Genomic DNA, 22,064 nt, shown 5'->3' with positions numbered 1-22,064 from the left:
TAAGTAAAAGATATAGGAAGTTCGATTCGTTTGTTTATGCACAATATATTTATAAAATTATGCATTTAGGCAAAATTTAAATATCTCAAAGTGAAGTAGAGTTAACAGGCAGTAATGTATATGTATGCTGTTTTGTAAAAATGAGGTAGCTGACTGTAACAAATTTGGAGTTTTTTTTACTTAGAATCGACAACTTGTGGTCTGGTTGGGCCGAGTTACTCGAGTACATAAGCAAAATGCTTGCATTTGTCGGAGTTGATACATAGAATAAATTGATAAAATCAGTAACTGATCTCTAATTCCTACTGGTAATACTGTACTCTTCAAAAGACATGAATGCAAATTATAAAATTGAAGCTTCTTCAGTATATACATATGTAGCAGACATAAATGAAAAGTTGAAAATAATAACAAGACAAAAATGAGTATAGGTGGTAATTTATACACTAAGTTGCATGGTGATACCCTTGTTATTTTCACCCATGTTGAAGTATGGTTATCAAAAACATTAGCGACTTGGCACAAATGAGTATAGTAAATCGGGATCACTATGGGTTCTCATACATTAGCGATATAATCAATGGTCCTTATAATTTCATATTCTAAAAGCAAAATATCCTATTTGCTTAATTAAACATGAATTTCCACACAAAAAGCCTAAATACTATAAGGTTTAAAAATATTCTCACGCTACATGCTGGCTCTGAAATAAACAAACACTTGCAGCACTGTTTTTAGTGATACTGATTAGACTGCAATTGGATCAAATGATGTTTGAGACATGGTGACCACAAGTAGCATAGACATCAGACAGGAGATCAGACAAACATTTTTACTTAACAAAAACACAAGTTTTCATTTTTTTTAGAATTTAAATGTGATATTTAGGACAGCTTGTACTTACATCTAGCTATCAATTTGTCTGCTCGGCCAAATATGCCAGATCATGTTTTAAGAATTATATAAAAGCAAATATTTGGCCAATAGCACTCGCATGCTTTACACTAATACTTGCATTATTCCGAAAGTAAGTCTAGCTTTCGCTGTAAACGTTATCGTGCGGGCAGGTCTTCACAGGTACAGCAATCATAATCATGTAAGGGTGTTTCCAAGATGGCAGCTGCCCAGTGGAGATTATTTCAAGTTTGAAAAGAAGGCCTATCAATAGCATTGCTTGAGAAGAAAAACTATTGCCTAACTTTTTTTGTTGGATGAAATATTGTGGCAAAGTATCTCATGTATATCTCAATGTAGAAATGTAGGGATTTTATCTCGTAAATCCAAATAATCCTGTTTAGTATGTAAAAAACTACAGGTCATCTGTTTGTTAATGGCTGAACACCTTTAAATCAGAAACGTCCTCGTGAGTGATTATGTAAAATATATAGGGCAGCTCAGAGCATCTATCATGCAAATAAGTGTTATGGAAACTGCCTCCGGAGGTTTCTTTAGTAGGTGCTACTCCATTTTTATTATGGGTCCGATAGGTTTAGCGCAAGGTCAACCTATATTGCTGCTGATTCTCTAGGAATCACTATTTATTTGCTGTTCCAGTGTTAAAATAAGCGATATCAGCTAGTGACCGGCCAATGCCATGGCAGACATAAATGCATTATTCGATGTGTTTGATGCGGGTGATGAGACCAGTGCTTCATCTGCTCCTGAAGTGGCCAAGGTGTCAAAAGGCAAATCGGGAAAAACTACTACAGATATTCTTAAACGGCATCGCGAAGAGATCTCTGAAAGCCATGCTGAAGAAACTAAGAAATTGAAGATGGCTGTGGTTGATGAGGTTAGGTAGGTAAGGGCAAGGGTATGTCAGTTGTGAAACTTGGATTGTCCATCCGAAAATAGTATCTACCATTGCTTTAATGAATATCGAGTAAAATTGTTGCAATTTTCTTTTTTTTTATTGTTGTTTTTCATCCTTATGGTATACACAGCTAGTTTTGGTGAACGAATTCATTTTTGTTTACTGTACATCATAGATAGAAAAATTGTGTTTGGCATATATGAAATTTGAGACAGATTGATAGTGAGTATTTATCTCACGCCATCGGGTTGGTGCCGTACAATGTTAAATATTTTTATACATCAGAGGTCAACTGACAGCACAGTGTTTTATTGTATTAACAAAAACACGGGTATATTTTGTTAAGGGTTTTAGTGAAGATCGACCTTTCCCGGTAAGTTCCTCAAATTCATTAGGTAATTATTCCACTACCCGTGCAACGCCGGGCAGTCACCTAGTAGTTAAAATAAAATCACTAGTTTTTAAACCAGTTATTCATAAATTGTTTCTCGGCCACTGATGCACTGCCTCTTATGAACTCAAACTACTAGAATTGTCAAGTGTAAAGATTATCATGTCCTATTGCTAAATTACTGTACAATACTTGATAGTTTGCCTGATACGAGGTTGCTTATGTCTTTTTCTTATCTTGTAGCCAAGAGAAACATAATTTCAAAAATGCTTATCTGTATTGTATGATGTAAATTGTTATGCTTTCCTAGAGTCATGGACAACTTACCACGTCTGCAGTTGCATCAGATAGAGACAATGGAGTCTTGTACTCATGAAGTAGCTCTTCCTCCTCACATGCAATATAAGCCACTCAAACCTAGCACTGGCCCTCCAGCCAAGGAATATCCATTCATTCTTGACCCATTTCAGAAGGAATCTATTTTATGTTTGGAAAATCAAGAATCTGTGAGTAACCTTGCTACTCCACAGTTGCCTTCACTCATTTACCTGTCAGCTGTCGTCACTCAGCTCCCTGTCATCTCTCTTCACTCATCTACCTGTCAGCTGTCATTGTTTAGCTCCCTGTCATCTTTCTTCACTCATCTACCTATCAGCTGTCCTCGTTCAGCTCCCTGTCAACTATCTTCACTCGACTATCTGTCAGCTGTCCTCGTTCAGCTACCTGTCATCTCCCTTCACTCCTCTACTTGCCATCTACCTTCACTCATCTATATGTCAGCTGTTGTCTTTCAACTACCTGTCATCTCTCTCCACTCTGCTACCTGTCATCTACCTTCACTCAGCTACCTGTCATCTCTCTCCACTCTGCTACCTGTCATCTCTCTTCACTCAGCTACCTGTCATCTCTCTTCACTCATCTACATGTCAACTATCTTCACCCGACTATCTGTCAGCTGTCCTCGTTCAGCTACCTGTCATCTCCCTTCACTCATCTACTTGCCATCTACCTTCACTCATCTATATGTCAGCTGTTGTCTTTCAACTACCTGTCATCTCTCTCCACTCTGCTACCTGTCATTTACCTTCACTCAGCTACCTGTCATCTCTCTCCACTCTGCTACCTGTCATCACTCTTTACTCAGCAACCTGTTAACTATCTTCACTCAGCTACCTCTTAGTTGCCATCCTTCAACCACCTTTTAGCGGTCTTCACTCAGCTACACCTGTCAGTTGCACTCTCTTGGCTCTTTGTCAGATGCTCACTTTTGTCTACCTGTACGATACCCTCGGCTGCTAGTCAGCGTTGTAGTAAGCTTAGAGTTGGGTTGCCGTCGGATTTCGTACAGGAGGGGGTGCGCGATCGGATTCCAATTGAAAATCTCTCACAGTTGCAGAAGATTATACTAGTTTTCACCTCTATTGGGCACTATAACTGGGTCGGTTAGCATATGTTCATGCTTGCTAGACATATCAACAAACCCTTGGCCTGAGTTCTTTATTAGTAATTCATGTTGTAGGCTGTGATAGTCGAACCCTTCCCTTATAACAAGCACATTTAGTGCAGTGCATGCTAAAATTTCTATTAGATTTTTTTTGACATCTTCCATGGAGGAATTTTTGTGGAGATTCTTTTTCATAAGCTGCCTAAGTAAGACAACTTCGTAGTCATTTGTTACTCATAAGAATAAAAAAATTCTTATCTTATCCTTCATTTTACTATAAATATTTTTTGACACTATCATGTGCATCCTCTAGGGTATGTGTAGTGATCTAGAAGGTACCCATTTTGAATAAATTGTCAATGTGTGTTTAACTGGTGGTTTTTAACATTTCGCTTTTGTTTCACAGGTGTTAGTCTCGGCTCATACCTCGGCAGGTAAAACTGTGGTTGCTCTCTACGCTATAGCCACGTCCCTCAAAGCCAAACAGCGTGTCATTTATACTTCCCCAATCAAGGTAGCATCAACTTCATTTGAAGAATCATTTATCACAATGTTCCTGGTTTTTAAGGTTTGGTTGTTGATAATGTTTAAATGTCTTTGTTGTTGCAGAATTTGTTGGTTTTGCATTTGTTTTAATACTAATAGGCACTATTTAGTTACAAGTGTCGCTATAAACAATCATTATTTGAAATATTGCCAAGAGGATTGTGCAAATGTTTGTAGACTAACAGACCATCTTACCAGGTCAAACATACCGTTGCCTAGTAGTGTTGTATACGTCTACATCTCTGTTGATGCTGATCCTCTCCCAAGTATTCCCGTTGCATCACCTTCGGGCTACCGAAATGTCCTGAGATTGCAGTGGTCTGTTGTATATGTTCGTGTAGGTGAAGCTTTTTGCATGGCTATAAAATTATTTGATAGGCGCTGAGCAACCAGAAGTTTCGAGAGCTCTCTGAGGAATTTGGTGATGTAGGTCTAATGACTGGAGATGTTACTATTAACCCGAGTGCATCATGTCTTGTGATGACCACGGAGATTCTCAGGAGGTTGGTTTGATCATCTGAAACTTGGAATTGCTTCCTCTTTACTCATAGCTTTTTTCTTACAAGGCAACAACTATTCATAAATTATTTTTTATTAGTACGCTGGTAGTCAAGTCCGCCGTGTGTGGTCATCATACGTAATAACTATGTGCACTATTGTTCTGTCATGCTGAAAGGTGATCGAGTGGCACAGATAGTAGCGCACTTGGCTGGGTAACCGTATATACGGGTTCAAGTCCTGTGTGATGCAATCTTTTTCTTGACGTAATTAGGGTGGCTACGGATTGACATGTCTCTTATAGTATTATTGATAATTTATTTGTTTCTAAACCATCTAAGATTTTATCACGGCAAATTAATCCTAACTCTTTGCATAGTGTGGCTTTACACAGCATTTTCATATGGAGCAGCTTTAGTAGACTGCGTAAACAATGTTTCTGAGTAGTTATGTAATTAGCCTGCCGTGTTTGTACATAAAGGAAAGGAAGCAATCATCTGCCTGAGTTGAGCTAATAGAAAACATGTTTACAGCTGAACTTAGTTTCGCTTTGTAAACTTCATTTGTCATCAAATTTCTTCGCAATGGTTAATGGTGTCAGACGCATTACAGCCATGGAGGTGTCACAACTTATAGATCAATGAACGTTGGGGGTTTATTCATTGAACAATAGTGCTTCTGGTTGTTGTTATTTTAATTTATCAGTGATAGTTTTGGTATAAGCTATAATAATACTGATAGCCTGTCCTACTCGGAATGGCAAAGTGTCCAAGCTCATTCTGCAACATATTTGTAGCTTTTTATGGCATCAGCTAGTGTAAATTTTTCTGGTGATTACTTTGTTATCAAGTGTAGGAACATACTCCTAGATACTTGTTTGTTTATGCTTGTGGAATTCTGTTGTTAATGAAAGTGCTGTAAAACATTGAGAGATTAGATGTATCACGATTGGACATCGTTAAATGTGTGTAAAATGCAAATAATTTCTCCGTTCACAACATTTGACTGTGCTGGCAGGGCAACGTCTGAACTCATCAGCCAAGGTCATCTGTAATAGGGCGAGCTCAACTTTCGATACTTTGTTTTATGACACTGAATGGGAAAGATAAGGTTTTGTACGGCAAAGTCATTGTTTATGTCATAATAGGAATTCACATTCAATTTAATTGAATATTGCGCTAAAGCCCTTGATGTTGACCTCTATGTGTTCAATCTTTTTAGCTGCATTGTAGTTCATAGTATGTTTTTTGTATGCGCCATCTTGGCGTCATTGATTTACACTAAATTGAGTTACACTAAATAGGTCCTGATCACAGAAACCATGGTTAAGTTGGGATTGTAAGATTTGGAGTTATCTACATTAGCAGAAGGAGAAAATTCTCAGTTATTTTGCAAAAAAATCTGTTTCTAGCTTAATTACAGCAGATTTTATGGTCAATAAACTGCATGCACGTTTACCATTAGTGCGAAATCATAGTTCTGTGAAAACTGGTGTTAAAGTTTGAGAAACGAAAGCCAATGCACAATTTTGTTTACATTTCAAAACGTCATAGCAACCAATATCAAGAAGTTATGATATTTATCTAGGTTTTTGTATTTATATCCAAAAAATTATGTTGAATTTAAAAATCTAAACAGATTTTAGCTGTTGTCATAGAAATAGCTGTATATTTATAATAAAAAATTTATTATTAATTTTGCAGATATTCAAAACGGCTTAGCAGTACCGCGATATCAGGCACAGCCAAATCATCAACAAAATCTTTAGAAAAATATATGAGTAACATATTGCACACTATCGGTCACTATATACTTCGATGTTGTAAATTTGAATAATTACTCTTATAATTAAATCTGACAATAATCTTATGAAATCGAATAATTATTCTTATCCCACAACCAAACGAGCGGGAGCGAAGTTTGGGAGTTTTTATGATAAATGCATGTGCACACAACTTACGAAAATTATTCATTAACAACGTCCCAAACCCTTGTTTCAAAATCTCATCAACAAATTTAACCATCGTTTTGTAGAGTCGTTCAAGTATAATAACGATACAAAACACATATAAGCCTATTTAAATATTTTACCAAGTGTTTGTAAATTGTCGACAGTCTCTTAAAACTTACCCATCTGATCGGATTATACACAAATAGACAAATTAATTTGGCCGAAATTCATCACAAAACGCTTGACAAGTTTGGTTTAATAAAAGTTAAGACCGGCAAACGAAACGCCGAGCGACAGACAATAGAATCATTAAGTCGTGCGCATTTCACAAAAAATAACGTTCACATTTCACCAGTCTATAGCATTGTCGAATTGCCGAAGATTTCTGTAATTAACGTAGAAGTACAGAAATCGTTTCTTTTTTGCCGATTTCAAAGTAACTGACATTTTGGAAACTTTTGAGTACTTTGATATTCTAACTGATGCCCAAAGCAGTGAAAGTAAAGGAAATGACAATGATATTTTTTTCTAAGGATTCTTATGAGATTATTACAATATTTAATTATAAGTTTAGATGACTATTGAAGTGTAATAGTCACACTAACAACATCGATGATGGGTAATATGTTACTGCTATTATTTTTTGTAAATAGTTTTGTTAAATAGATTTTTTTTAAATCTATATAAATATCACAACTTCTTGATATTGTTAGCTATGACGTTTTGAAATGTAAACAAAATTGTGCATTGGTTTTCTATTATTACTGTATTACTATATTAATAATATTGGTTATTCTAATAATATCAGTGCATTTTACTTCTAATATTGGCCAATATTGCATTTCTCCTATTGCAGGGGAGAGATATAAACATATAATATTTTCCTTTCATTATTGCTGTTTGTCATGACCAAACACTTTTTAAATAGATTTTCTAAAAATCTATATAAATATCACAACTTCTCGATATTGTTAGCTATGACATTTTGAACTGTAAACAAAATTGTGCATTGGTTGTCTATTATTACTGTATTACTATATTAATAATATTGGTTATTCTAATAATATCAGTGCATTTAACTTCTAATATTGCATTTCTCCTATTGCAGGGGGAGAGATATAAACATATAATCTTTTCCTTTCATTATTGCTGTTTGTTGTATATAATAACACCCACACCCAGTACATTACAGCGGCTATTGCAGTTATCCTATTGCGCTGCAGTGCCATTTGACTGCTAATATTGCATTTCTCAACCATCAGTACCCTTTTTTTTTCCAATATCACTTTGGTCGTGGGCTGAATGACAGTGGAATTTCTAGTAATTAAATATTGTAATAATCTTGTAAGAATCGTTAGGAAAATATCATCATAATTCCCTTTACTTTCACTGCTTTTGACATCAGTTGGAATACTAAAGTAATCATTATAAGTGTCCAAAATGTCGGAGTTATCTTTAAAATCGGAAAAATAGAAACGATTATATTTATCAGACGCCATTTTTCAGTACTTCCTGTTTAGCATAGCAACGGTTTTAAGGGGGTTTTTCCAAGGGTTAAAGACTTCTATTGGCTAAACTGATTTCAAATTCAGAAAGATTACTCTTTGATTGGTCCAGATGCGCGTGTTACAAAAATCGTTACCAATTTTATAAATTCAGTTGGTGCGACTTCAAAGTCGGATAACTCAATTTCATGATTTGAGACTTAACCATGGTTTCTGTGATCGCGACCCAAGTGACCCATCTTGTTAGCAGTATGCTCCATCTTGGGGTCATTGCGTTAAACAATATAGTTAATCATGTTTTGCAGCATGCTCTATCGTGGCTCTGAAATCATGCGTGAAGTCGCCTGGGTAATCTTCGATGAGATCCACTACATGAGGGACAAAGACAGAGGGGTTGTTTGGGAAGAGACGATTATTCTGCTCCCAGATAACGTGCATTTTGTTTTTCTGTCTGCTACCATTCCGAATGCTTCTCAGGTGATGCTAATGTTCCTATCAGACTATTTGTGAAGAGTTAATATCCGAATAAAAGGGGGGGGGGGGTAATTCTTATATGTAATTGGTTTAGTGATTTTAACTTATAATTCATCTGTCTTCCCATTCAATTCTAACAGATCTGATTTGACTTGGGCATTTTATGGTACTGTTTGCGTGTTGCATCACTATCGTAGGTACGATATCGTACTTACGATATCGTACCTACGCTTTAGTCATTAGTTCTTAGTTTTAACCTCAATTGTATCTTTAGTTTGCCGAGTGGATCGCTCATTTACATCAGCAACCCTGTCACGTCGTCTACACTGACTATCGCCCCACACCCTTGCAGCACTACATTTACCCTGCTGGGGGCGATGGTCTTCATCTCGTTGTTGATGAACAAGGAAACTTTCGTGAAGAAAACTTCAACACAGCTATGGCTTCTCTTCTGTCAGCTGGTGAAAACTCCCATGGTTGGTGCATGTACTCGTGACTCGTGTAGGATTGAATTGTGTTCCATGTCAGTTTATCACAGACATGTAGTTTTGTGATTGTTTTAAGGTTTGGCCCTTTCTATTACTGCTCTTTTAGGACATGTTCTTTGCAGTAGTTGTTGTTCTTTGGAAAGTGTAATTGAATACGCGTTTATATAAAATGTAATCGAATGCATGTTTATGTAAAATGTAATCGAATGCATGTTTATATAAAATATAATGAATGCATGTTTATATAGAATCAACAAAATCAAGTAAAACCTAATTTTTCTCAATTTTAATTGTTTGTCATTGTAAAATGGGCTATTAGCCTGTTGAGACTAAGCAATTTCTTACATATAGAGGTTCACACTATCAGGGAGTTTTTAGGCTAGTCATGTACCATTTGTCTATTAAACAGTAGTCAGTTGTGTGCACAATTATTTTCAATTCAAATCATATTAAATTTCATTGGTAAAACTGATATGAATGGTTCCAATTATAACATGCCATTAAGACCTGTAATTAGAAATTTATGCAATGTAGAAAAATATTCTTATGTAGATTAAAATCTTTATATTTGTTGCAAGAGCAGCAAAATAAGGAGTGTTAACTTTTTAGTTGGTTCGAAACTGTTGGCTCTGTTATGAGGTCTTTTGTCTGTAGACAGTAACTGGTTGTCTGTAGACAGTAACTGGTTGTCTGTAGACAGTAACTGTTGTCTGCAGACAGTAACTGGTTGTCTGTAGACAGTAACTGGTTGTCTGTAGACAGTAACTGGTTGTCTGTAGACAGTAACTGGTTGTCTGTAGACAGTAACTGGTGGTCTGCAGACAGTAACTGGTTGTCTGTAGACAGTAACTGGTTGTCTGTAGACAGCAACTGGTTGTCTGTAGACAGTAACTGGTTGTCTGTAGACAGTAACTGGTTGTCTGTAGACAGCAACTGCTTGTCTGCAGACATTAACTGGTTGTCTGTAGACAGTAACTGGTTGTCTGTAGACAGTAACTGGTTGTCTGTAGACAGTAACTGGTTGTCTGTAGACAGTAACTGGTTGTTTGTTGACAGTAACTGGTTGTCTGTAGACAGTAACTGGTTGATTAGCAAGTCGGTCTTTCAAAAACCGTTTGCTCTGTTATCAGGCTCTTTATGTTATAGTATTATTGCCTCTTCTATAAGGCTGTTTTTGTTGGTAAATGTAAAAACTCAATTAATGTATTAAAAATCTGCGTAATATTTAAAATATTTTTTAGTTTTGAGAACAACTCTATTTGTCATCTTTTCATCTAAAAGGCACCTGATGAGGTCAAAAGGTCAAATAATGATGAATTTAAATATTATTTACTTGATTAATATTTTCACTCAATGACAATAAATTGTAATAAATTCACTTTTGGTTTCATACCTCTCAAAGTATTGCAATCACAGTATCTGTTCAAGGCGAGTATTCATTGAGTTGGTTGTATGGCATTTTGAATAGCATGGAACAACTAAATACATCAGTTCATTGAAAAAAGTGTGATTTTCAGTTGTCTGTTTATAGCGAATATGTAAGTGGCAGTTGATCTGCCTTGATAAGAAAATTAATAATTTTATCTGTATTGTTAGAAGGTTGACAGTACTTTGGAGTTGGCAACTGCCTAGCCCCGCAAGATTGAAAGTATAAAGTGAAGTTATCTGTTGGACAACTTGTTTGATTAGTTCCGTGTTGCTTCCTATGTTACAAGGATTACTGCAAGTAAAACTGAGTTTTTGCTTGCAGGAGACCAGAAGGGCCGCAGAGGTGGTATTAAAGGCGAGAGCAACTGCTTTAGGATTATCAAGATGATAATGGAGAGAAACTTCGCACCTGTCATTGTTTTTAGTTTTAGCAAGAAAGATTGTGAGGCCTATGCCCTTCAGATGACAAAGATTGAATTCAACACACCGGTAATAGCCTTACTGCATCAAGCTCCTAGCAAACCGTAAAACCTTTATTTGAACACCATGCGGTTTTATTTTTCAACCCTTTCTTTAGAGTGGCGCTTTATTAGAGGTTAAGTTCAAATAAAGAGTGTCGTTGTATTTGTTAAACACCTTATCAGAATGTTGAGAAGATAATTTTTACCCTTTCTCGGGCGAATCGAATGTCGTCTATATTTTGCATGCTCATTCGGGCGATGCAACATAAACCCTTTTGGATGCAATAAATTTGCTAACTCACCTCGAACTTGTAGATTTTAAATAACTATGCGTGAAGAAGCTGTTACATGTCTCTGGCAGTTGATATCTATTGCTTGCAATTAACCTACGATGATCTTATAGCCTACATTGCAATTTGTTGAAGGTTTAAAGTTTTTTATTTCATTTTAAATTTGAACACAATTTTCATTTTTGAACTACATTTAACAAGGTGGCATAAAATCTCATTGCACTCATCGATATGTTTGTTACAGTTTTTTATGTGCAATAGAACAGGAGTTATGAGCCTTGATCCTTTGTAAGTCGAGGTCAGATTACCGCAATCATGCTATCAGATAATATATGCTATACAAAATTATCTGCAAATTTATAAGTTTTATAATAATAATAATCGATCAAATGCCACAAATATATGTTCACAAATGAAAATACTAAAATTTGTAAAACAATATTAGCCTCATTGCTCAACCAGTTGCATTGATTGTTGCTTGTGTTTTTAACCATTTCATATTCTTCTAGCTGTTCAATACCTTCGACAATGTCTTCTGACCTCAACCCTTCCTCTGTACAACTAGTCGATATTAGCTTCAAAAAGATTTTTTAGCCGAGCTAAACCTTTTACGCCATGCTATTTTGAATAGAAACTTTAATAAACTTTAATAGTATAAATAAAGAGATAATAAAGAGATATAATGCAAATAGCCTCAAAGTGTTAGCCTCAAAATAGCACATTTTTCATCGTAAATGCACAAACTTCTTTCACACATACATTGAAGACCTCGTTAAAAATGAAACTACTATTAGCCTGATACAGTTACTAATTGTTTCTAGTGTGTTCCAATCAAAGTTTTTAAACCACATAAGTTACATAATTTTTTTATTATATATTTCAATACATCAGAGTCTTGGCTTTCGAATGAACCTATATTCAATACACAAAGAATAATAGAACTATGAAAAACGGGGTGTCAAAAGTACGTCCTGCAAAAAAAAACATTTGGTTCAGGTACTCAAAATGTGGCGTCATAATTCTCATTTAGCCTTAGGTCGTCGATCCCTTTCGCTGCCATTGAGGCTGCGTTTTTCTGTGACAATCGGTGCTGTTAAACCCGGAGAGAGCTAATAATAAACTAAGATTCTAGATAATCAACAATGCCTGCGATCGTGCTAACGCCGACCAATACAAACACATGTTCTGGGTTAATTAATTATGCTTCAATAAATGTACTGTCGTTGATAAAGGTAATGAAATCACATCGATTAAATTATGACCTGCGGTTGCGTGGCCCTTGGACTGAATGTCAATCGCACTTTCGCGAGATCACGCAATGCTTAAAATTAATTAGTTTCAGTCGTCACCCTTAACATCGCATTAAAAATAAAGAGCTAGTGCATAATATCATCGGGAAAATAAAGTATGGTTCTTGGAGTCTGAGGTACTTATCATAGAAATAATATGTGCATGTAGAACTAATGACACTGATTCCTTTGTCATCTTCATTCTTTCTCTGAAGTTGTCCTACCTTCGCCTGCCACTAGCGTCATTATCGTCACTTTCGTAGTTGATAAATAAGCGGTAAGAGCACGCAACAACGAATATGAGAATTGTGACGTCACAATTTTCGAGACTATGCCAGTAAACTTTTTCGCGGTAGAGCTCTGGGGAAATCCTATAAACACTAACCAATGTCTGTCTCACCATGGCGAACAATAGCTCATTCGAAAGCCAAGACTCTGATGTATTGAAATATACAATAAAAAAATTATGTAATTTATGTGCTTTAATGAAAAAACCTAAAGACTTGCAGTTGGAAAACGGACTTTGATACGAACAGAAACAACGAATGAATCAATTGTTATTGATGTAATCGAGCCATTATTAGTACGGTTTTATGGACACTTCTACTAATCACATGCTAACGTGGGTTCGTAAAGAGTAATAAGTGAACAAAATGTGGGTTGAATAAATCGGTTTATTCAACTAATTGACAACAACTCTCAACTATATTCAGTTGTAGGCTTCCAAAAAAATACCAAATCGTTACTCGGTTGAAAAACAAAAATACAGCATAGGCTGCACTCACTTTTTTCAGCAACATGCCTGGATTCTTTTAACACAAAAATACAGAACTGTAGCACAGCTGCAACACACGCAAAAAAACTGGTAAAGTCGCTTTCATTTCTGTTTATTCCTTAACCACACATCCTTCAAATTTTTTATTTGGTGTCTAATTTTAAACACATTTTAAATTTTAATTAAACTTGGTTTCGATGTCAAGTTAGCCCAGATACTGCTCGTCATTATCCGAGTCAGTCTCACCGTTGTCGTCGGCGTGTTCAGTAAGAGCTTGAATGACACTATACACTTATACCTTACCCCAGGTATCCATGATCCATTGGCAGAAAGTTGCATAACTCGCCCAACATAAGACATAAAATCTAAAACCTTACTAGAGTGCTATACTTGGGTATGTCAAAAAGACCAGTTTTTTTATTTAAAAATAGGAATAATATTCTTGAGTAAGCAATATGTTTGTCATTACTTGTATATACGTATATGTAATAATATGTTTGTCATTACTTGTATATACGTATATGTAATAATATGGGTTTGTCATTACTTGTATATACGTATATGTAATAATATGTTTGTCATTACTTGTATATACGTATATGTAATAATATGTTTGTCATTACTTGTATATACGTATATGTAATAATATGTTTGTCATTACTTGTATATACGTATATGTAATAATATGTTTGTCATTACTTGTATATACGTATATGTAATAATATGTTTGTCATTACTTGTATATACGTATATGTAATAATATGTTTGTCATTACTTGTATATACGTATATGTAATAATATGTTTGTCATTACTTGTATATACGTATATGTAATAATATGTTTGTCATTACTTGTATATACGTATATGTAATAATATGGGTTTGTCATTACTTGTATATACGTATATGTAATAATATGGGTTTGTCATTACTTGTATATACGTATATGTAATAATATGGGTTTGTCATTACTTGTATATACGTATATGTAATAATATGGGTTTGTCATTACTTGTATATACGTATATGTAATAATATGGGTTTGTCATTACTTGTATATACGTATATGTAATAATATGGGTTTGTCATTACTTGTATATACGTATATGTAATAATATGGGTTTGTCATTACTTGTATATACGTATATGTAATAATATGTTTGTCATTACTTGTATATACGTATATGTAATAATATGGGTTAGATAAAATAATTAGCTAGAAGTTACTACAAACCTTATTATTATTATATCATTCTACCGACATATTATTTTCTGTATCGAGTTCTTTTTAGTAAGAGTTAGTAATACTGACTGTACACAAACCTATATATACACTGCATTAATCTATATATATATGTATAACTTTTTTAATCATATATATATATATATATGTATATACGCTACATAGACCTATATATATATACAGTCGTACTTCGACTTACGAGCTTAATGCGTTCCGAGACTGAGCTCGTATGTTAATTTAATCGCATGTTGGTGCAATTTATTTATATATAGAACCATTAAATATATATTGATTGGTTTCCATACTCTAAAAAATGCAAATAAAACACTCAAAACAAAATATTGTAACAGAAAGAACATGTTGGTTATTGTCCTAATTTACCAAATGCTTTCAAAAAGCAACAATTAAAAAATAATGCAAGGAAATGTGATTAATTAAAATGTAAAATTAAATACATACGATAGCAGCTAACGCTAGCATTTGCCAGAGAGGGAGATATAAGTTATCCTTCATTACAACAGTTGACTTTGATAAATTTGGATTTTATCAATGTCTTAAAAGACAAACGTAGAAGCAAACCTAAAAGCAAACTTTCATTTTTAACTTAACGTAATTAAAATTTCTTCGGCGTTCGTAGTTTGAAGTTTCTCGCTGATTAGCTAATTTTTCCTTTGTTTCGCTTTCACGACTAGCCGGCCGTTTTAAGATAATCCTATCTAAAAACCTTTGCCTTTTTCGCCCTTTCAACATGTTGCGATTAGGACGAACGCAGGTGTCGTGACAAAAGGTTAATGCACGACCACTAGCCAACTTGTCCGAATGTCTATTTTTATAGTTTTGCTAGATAGCACCGGCCTTTTCATATAGCATCGTTTCAGTTACGCTGTCACCAGCCAATTGTTTATCCAATGCCTGAGCAGTCTCTCCATCAGCGGTCGTGAAGATTGCTGCGCCGTTTAGAAACTATGGCCAGTCCTTTTGCGAACTAAATGCCCTGAATATAATCCTTCGGTTTGATAATTGTGGATGTATTTCTGTCATATTGCTGAGCTAGCTCAATCACGCATACACATTTTGCATATTTTTCAATAATTTTCCGTTTAATATCAACTGTTATCATTCGCTTTATCCAAAGAAAAACTTAACCTTCGGTCAACGCAGAGTACTTTTAATTCACATAATTCTGTATAACCTGTATAATCTGTATAAAAGTATAACTTGAGCAGTTGAAAAATACAGAGTGATGCTGTTCTCATAAAACACCTCCGGCATACTTGGCAACTGACTCACGTGCTCGTATCTCAAACATGGCTCGTATGTTAGTGCTAAAACTTGCTTAAAATCTGGCTCGTATCTCAGGTTTCTCGTACGTTGGAGCACTCGTAAGTTGAAGTATTACTGTACTATCTATATCTGCTTGAAAAATGTGTAGTGATTCACTAACAACGGAGTGCTCTGTATATTTTATTTTATTGTTCATATGTATCTTGTATGTACATTTAGTCATCTCAAGGACTGAGCACCCATGAGTGTTTAGAACGGTTTCATGCATATTATTTCCGTAGCAGATTTGTTAACTCTTACAAGTAGAATATTGGCTACATTTTTCTTCAACTCTTTACTCTCTAAGTCGCATTTTGTCATCAATTGACTTGCTTTTCAAGCGGCTGTGGCACACTTAACATAATAATAACAACCACGGAACAGAAGATTTGAATTGAACTACTCACAGTGCAAGATTTTGTAATTTGTAGCTTTGGTTCTTCAGATTAAAAATCATTCATGATAGGTTAATATTGTTGTAATGATTTCAACGCCTTCTAGTTTTAATGACAAGTACATATAGCGGTATTTCTTTATTTAACAGGCAGAGAAAAAACTTGTAGAGGAAGTGTTCACCAATGCTATTGACACCCTTTCTGAAGAGGACAAAAAGCTGCCTCAGGTTGAACATGTGCTCCCTCTTCTCAAAAAAGGTAGCTTACTTTCATTCTGTAGTTATTCCTTCTTTTATTGTTATAATACTCGCCATTTGTCTCCTGTTATTCCTCCTTTTATGGTTATAATTATTATTCCCCATATGTAGGTCTTTCATCGTATTTACATCGTACCTAGAGCTCAAGTTATAACTTTTAAATTTTATCATTCCCTTGGCATTTCCCTTCTGTTTAACCTTTAGTTGGTCTGTACACTCTATTTTATTCATTTTGGTTAGAATTTCATCAGCATGTTTTGGTTCAGATGTTCATTTTAGGGTGACTATCGTCACAAGGCAATTATTGTTATCTTGCAATCACCTGAATGGCTAAAAGTAATATGTTTTATGACTGAATCAAATGTTTTCTTGTATCTCATTTGATTATTCCACCAGATATGAGATGAGAAGTGGTTGATTGGTATCCAATTTTCATGGAAAAATAGAAAATGCATATACGGTCAAACATGGATAACTCGAATTTCTCGGGACCGAGCGAAAGCGTTCGAGATATCAGAGCGTTCAAGTTATCAGAGCACTGTCACAAGTCCATGTATTTATTTATTTGTAGATACATGTACATATACAAACTATAATATAAGTCAAACGCATAAATGGCTTGTTTCAAATTAAATGCTTCTAATGTAAAGTTTAAAACTTTTTTTTATCAAAAAGTATAGAGATTTTTTACACTTGAGATAGGTTTGTTGTTTGAGGTGATGTTATTGCCAGGGCATTTTTAAATTAAAATTGGCAAAACTTGATCGTTGCTGAAATGCTCAGAAAAAAAGACATCTTTTTCTTATGAGCGTTTTAACCGAGATCAATTTCATAGATTTTTCTCGAAGTTTATGCGAAGGTCACCTCACTTTTCCATGCTTCCGAAAGGCGATCGCTAAGCGGATGTTTGGTAAAAATCAAATTTCACCAAACCTTTAGAAAAGTCGTTGACAAAAGTATTTTGCCGATTGTGGTAATAACGACGCCTATGAATTACGAAAAGTTGAGGTTTACCTCTATGGCTTGGAATAAAGTGATTTTCTAAAGCGATAACAACCGTCTCGGTAGCCGTTGAGCAAAAAACTGTTCGAGTTAACAGAGTTGAGGTCGAATTATCTAAAGCAATTTATCATTACGTGGGAACAGACAAAGAAACCGTTCAAGTTAACCATGTGTTCGAGCTATCCGAGGGCGAGTTATCTGAGTTTCACTGTATATAAGAGTTTCAAGAAGTTAATACCAATGGATAAATATAAACAATCAAGTTACTTATTATGACAGCTAATGGTAATATTGATGGCCACACTAGAAAGTTTGTTAACAGGATTTTTTAACCAGAATAGTGTTCACAGCAGCGGAACTATTCTAAGATTATTGTTTGAATTTGCAAAAGGTCCCTTCCTAATGCCCATTCTTAAGAGGTTCCTTTCTAGTGCCCATTCTTGAAAGGTTCCTTCATAGTGCCCATTTTTGAAAGGTTCCTTCCTAGTGCCCATTCTTGAAAGGTTCCTTCTTAGTGCCCATTCTTGAAAGGTTCCTTCTTAGTGCCCATTCTTGAAAGGTTCCTTCTTAGTGCCCATTCTTGACCGAATAAACGTGTAAATTGTTTTTTCTAATAATCACAAATCGGGGTTGTTTCCATTGTGCAACTGACTAATCCCCTAAAGCCAGCATACCGCTTTTGTTAAACTGAATGAGTCATATATGTGCGTCTGCTTTATTCTAAGTACATTTATGTTCACCTGCTTTCTTCAAGTACATTTATGTGCAGTCGCTCTTCTGTATGTACAACTAGTAACCACATAGCTTTACTCGTGCTATCTAGAAGTGTACATATGCATTCTACGGTTCCCATTTGTTCAGAAAAATCAAACTTCCTGTTCAAAGTTTATACCCATCTGCACTTATTTAACAAGAGATAAAATTCTGGTCGTTTTGGTTGTTGAATGTATTCAAAGTGAATTTAATATTTACTAGGTATTGGTATTCACCACTCTGGCCTTTTACCTCTCCTTAAAGAGACTATTGAGATCCTGTTTGCCGAAGGGCTCATCAAAGCTCTCTTCGCTACGGAGACATTCGCAATGGGCCTCAACATGCCTGCTCGGACGGTGAGTTTAAAGTCTGCGTATTCGTTCACTTCCTTCCCAGCATCTTAATTCTGGCTCCGCCCCCTTTACTATCTGTTGAGTTCTTTCAGGTCATTCCTCATTTACCATTTTATTTCTCAGCTATTACTTTCTCTTTCATCTCTTTGGTTTGACTCTCACATTCATCGCTTCTTTCGCTTTTTAGGATTCTCTATTCTCCTCACTCGGTTGATTCTTCTAGTGTTTGCTATAATTTTCATGTTGAATTGATCTGCGTTTCCCTATATTCATAGTAAGTTGGTTTCTCTTTGTATCATCTTGTTTCCCCATTGGCTTAGCTTTGTTTGTTCCATGATTGTCATGACTGGTTTTTACTCCTTTTCTATTCATTAGTTATTCTCCTTTCTGTATTTTTTTCATTATTTACTGTTTTATCCCACGAACAAAGAGCGGAGCGAATGTCTGAGAGTTTTTATGATAAATGCATGTGCACACAACTTACGAAAATTATTCATCAACAACGTCGAAGCCCTTGCATCGAAATCTCATCAACAAATTTAACCATTTTTTTGTAGATTCGTTAAAGTATATTAACGATACAAAACACATACAAACCTATTTAAACATGTTACCAAGTCTTTGAAAGGTTACTGCAAAATTTTAAAACTAACCCATCTGATCGGATTATACATAAATAGACAGATTAATTTGGCCGAAAATCGTTATTAAAACTGGCCAAGCCTTACTTTTGTCAACATTAAGACCGCCCAACGAAACGCCGAGCCACAGAAAAGAGAACAATTAAGTCGTGCGCATTTCACGAAAAAATAACCTGCACATTTCACCAGTCTATAGCATTGTCGAATTGGCGACGGTTTCTGTAATTAACGTAGAAGTACAGAAATCGTTTCTTTTTTGCCGATTTCAAAGTAACTGACATTTTGGAAACATTTTGGTACTTTGGTATTCTAACTAATGTTCAAAGCAGTGAAAGTAAAGGAAATGACGATATTTTTTTAACGATTCTAATGAGATTATTGCAATATTTAATTATAAGTTTGGATATTCTTCTTGATACTTCTTGATATTGTTAGCTATGACGTTTTGAAATGTAAACAAAATTGTGCATTGGTTTTCTATTATTACTGTACAGTGCACCCTCGAGATACGATTACCCTGGTATACGATTTTTTCACCTTACGAAGTCAAATATTGTGATATCTTCACCTCGCTATACGAATTTTATTTCACCATACGAATTTGAAAAAGGTTTCGCCCGAGTTAAAATTTGGCCGTCGGTGTGCTCATAACACATGTCGAAATAAAAAAGACACCGAAATATAGTTTGCCGAAAACATTCTTAGAACGTTCAAAAGAGACACGATGATCGACTTCTCTCATGTCCGCGTGGACAATTTCGTGTAAAATACACAAGCGAGAGCAAATATTCATCTGTAGCGTTATTATAGCTTTTACTATAAACTTTCAAGTCAGCATACGTATATAACTACAACTATCTACATTTAATTCGTTATCTATGGAATCTGAGACCGATACAAACGTTACATAATGAAGGAAAAATGATTTCTATGTCAACAAAGTTGGATGTCGTAAATAAGAAGAAGGGACCCGTATTATTAACATTGTCAAGGAATATGATCGCAACCAATCAGCATTTGCAATTATTATTAAAACAAGAACTCCATTAAAGCAAGCACAAAAAAGAGCTTCCGACTGAAGATTTGAATGAGCTAGGTCATGCACGCGATCAGCATTCAAAAGGTGCAACCATTTTGTAAAGGCGAGGATGTAGAAGATACAGAAAATCCCACATTCGCAGAAATGTTTCAAGTGTTTAATTTACTGATGCGGACTGGTACATTAAAACAATGCATGTATAATATATATTATTTATCTTTTGTGTGGCATGTTTTTCATATTTTATTCATTTTATTTTTTTCCTTTTGATTTTATGTTATATTTTCTTGTTTAACCATGTCTTTGCACATGGGCTTGTTATCTTCTACGTGAATACAGTTCATCGTATGTATGTATGTAACTCATATAACTAGCTACTCAAGATAGTTGACGCATCCACATTACTTTCTGAAACTTGCTAAAGCCCTGTCCCCCCATAGGGTATAAATACGTACAAACTTTGTATGTATGGTTACATTGATTCTTGTGCACATTTCATACAAGACAAACTACTGTACCACATTCTCTGGATCCTTTTACAAGCGCTAGCTAGCAACTTTCTGCATTGCACCATCAATTTTTTCGTAGAAAAATTGGACAGGAATGGACAACTTCTTTTAGTGTGCTCAAAAATTCCAATTCATTACGTTTTAAATTTATTTTCAAGTGTACAGCACCATAATTAGCATTGATACGTTTTTGCCTCCTCTCTGCTTTACCCGCTACATGTACCAGCTACGCTACTCCAAAGGTATGTACGTCCAGTATAGAAAATATAATTTTCTTTTCGGTAGCTATTAAATGGTCAAGTGTGCGAGAGGCCGCTTTCTATAACTGCATCGCTCGGCCTTATTGATTTAGGTCGAAAAAGATTTCAACCAGATAAGCTAAAGTTTATAGTGAAAGTGAAGATAGGAACTGCTGAAGGATAAAATTTCGTAATAAAAAGTTGAAATTCAGTAAAATAGTTTAAAATACATACTAAAACTTAGTTTTAAGTGTAGGATTAGCAAGCTAAACTTACTTGAAGTGAATTCAAAGTTTATGTTATGCGTACCTTTTGAAGGCAAGAACTCCTTACCGTACGTACTACATTTGGTACACACATTATAATTTTGCGTTTTATTGCAGATCCTAACCATTAAAATACACTAAACAATACAATACAGTTACTGTAGGTAACTATAATTACTAAAGTTAACATACTATTTCGTTGCTAATTGTCAATATCTACACATTTTTATAAACAAAATTGACGATTTTTACCAGGGGGTGTTTGCATTGTATAATTACAATGGTCTTTATACCCCGATATACGAATTTTTCACCATACGATGCCAACTCTGGAATGAATTAACATCGTATCTCGAGGGTGCACTGTATTAATAATATTGGTTATTCTAATAATATCAGTGCACTTTACTTCTAATATTTCATTTCTCCTATTGCAGGGGGAGAGATATAAACATATAATCTTTTTATTTCATTATTGCTGTTTGTCATGACCAAACACTCTTTTAAATAGAATTTCTAAAAATCTATTTAAATGTCACAACTTCTTGATATTGTTAGCTATGACGTTTTTAAATGTAAACAAAATTGTGCATTGGTTTTATATTATTACTATATTAGTAATATTGGTTATTCTAATAATATCAGTGCATTTTACTTCTAATATTGGCCAATATTGCATTTCTCCTATTGCA

The 22,064-nt window shown here is 34.9% G+C and overlaps 1 protein-coding gene across 1 annotated transcript in view; it reads left to right on the top strand.

The window, feature by feature from the left end:
- Positions 1–22,064, top strand: part of LOC137392151 (exosome RNA helicase MTR4-like) — a 39,181-nt gene that overhangs the window by 5,479 nt on the left and 11,638 nt on the right. Inside the window, exons 2-10 of the mRNA XM_068078783.1 lie at positions 1,555–1,797; positions 2,515–2,710; positions 4,055–4,162; positions 4,573–4,697; positions 8,454–8,625; positions 8,897–9,098; positions 10,861–11,027; positions 16,463–16,571; positions 18,548–18,681. Of these exons, the coding sequence (XP_067934884.1) occupies positions 1,595–1,797; positions 2,515–2,710; positions 4,055–4,162; positions 4,573–4,697; positions 8,454–8,625; positions 8,897–9,098; positions 10,861–11,027; positions 16,463–16,571; positions 18,548–18,681 (1,416 nt within the window). The 5' untranslated portion in view covers positions 1,555–1,594. The remainder of the gene's footprint in view (positions 1–1,554; positions 1,798–2,514; positions 2,711–4,054; positions 4,163–4,572; positions 4,698–8,453; positions 8,626–8,896; positions 9,099–10,860; positions 11,028–16,462; positions 16,572–18,547; positions 18,682–22,064) is intronic.

Source organism: Watersipora subatra, chromosome 3, assembly GCF_963576615.1.
Source record: "Watersipora subatra chromosome 3, tzWatSuba1.1, whole genome shotgun sequence".
In the NCBI taxonomy this organism is placed as follows: domain Eukaryota; kingdom Metazoa; phylum Bryozoa; class Gymnolaemata; order Cheilostomatida; family Watersiporidae; genus Watersipora; species Watersipora subatra.
The sequence above is the reverse complement of the archived record's forward strand: the minus strand, read 5'-3'. Positions and strand labels throughout refer to the sequence as shown.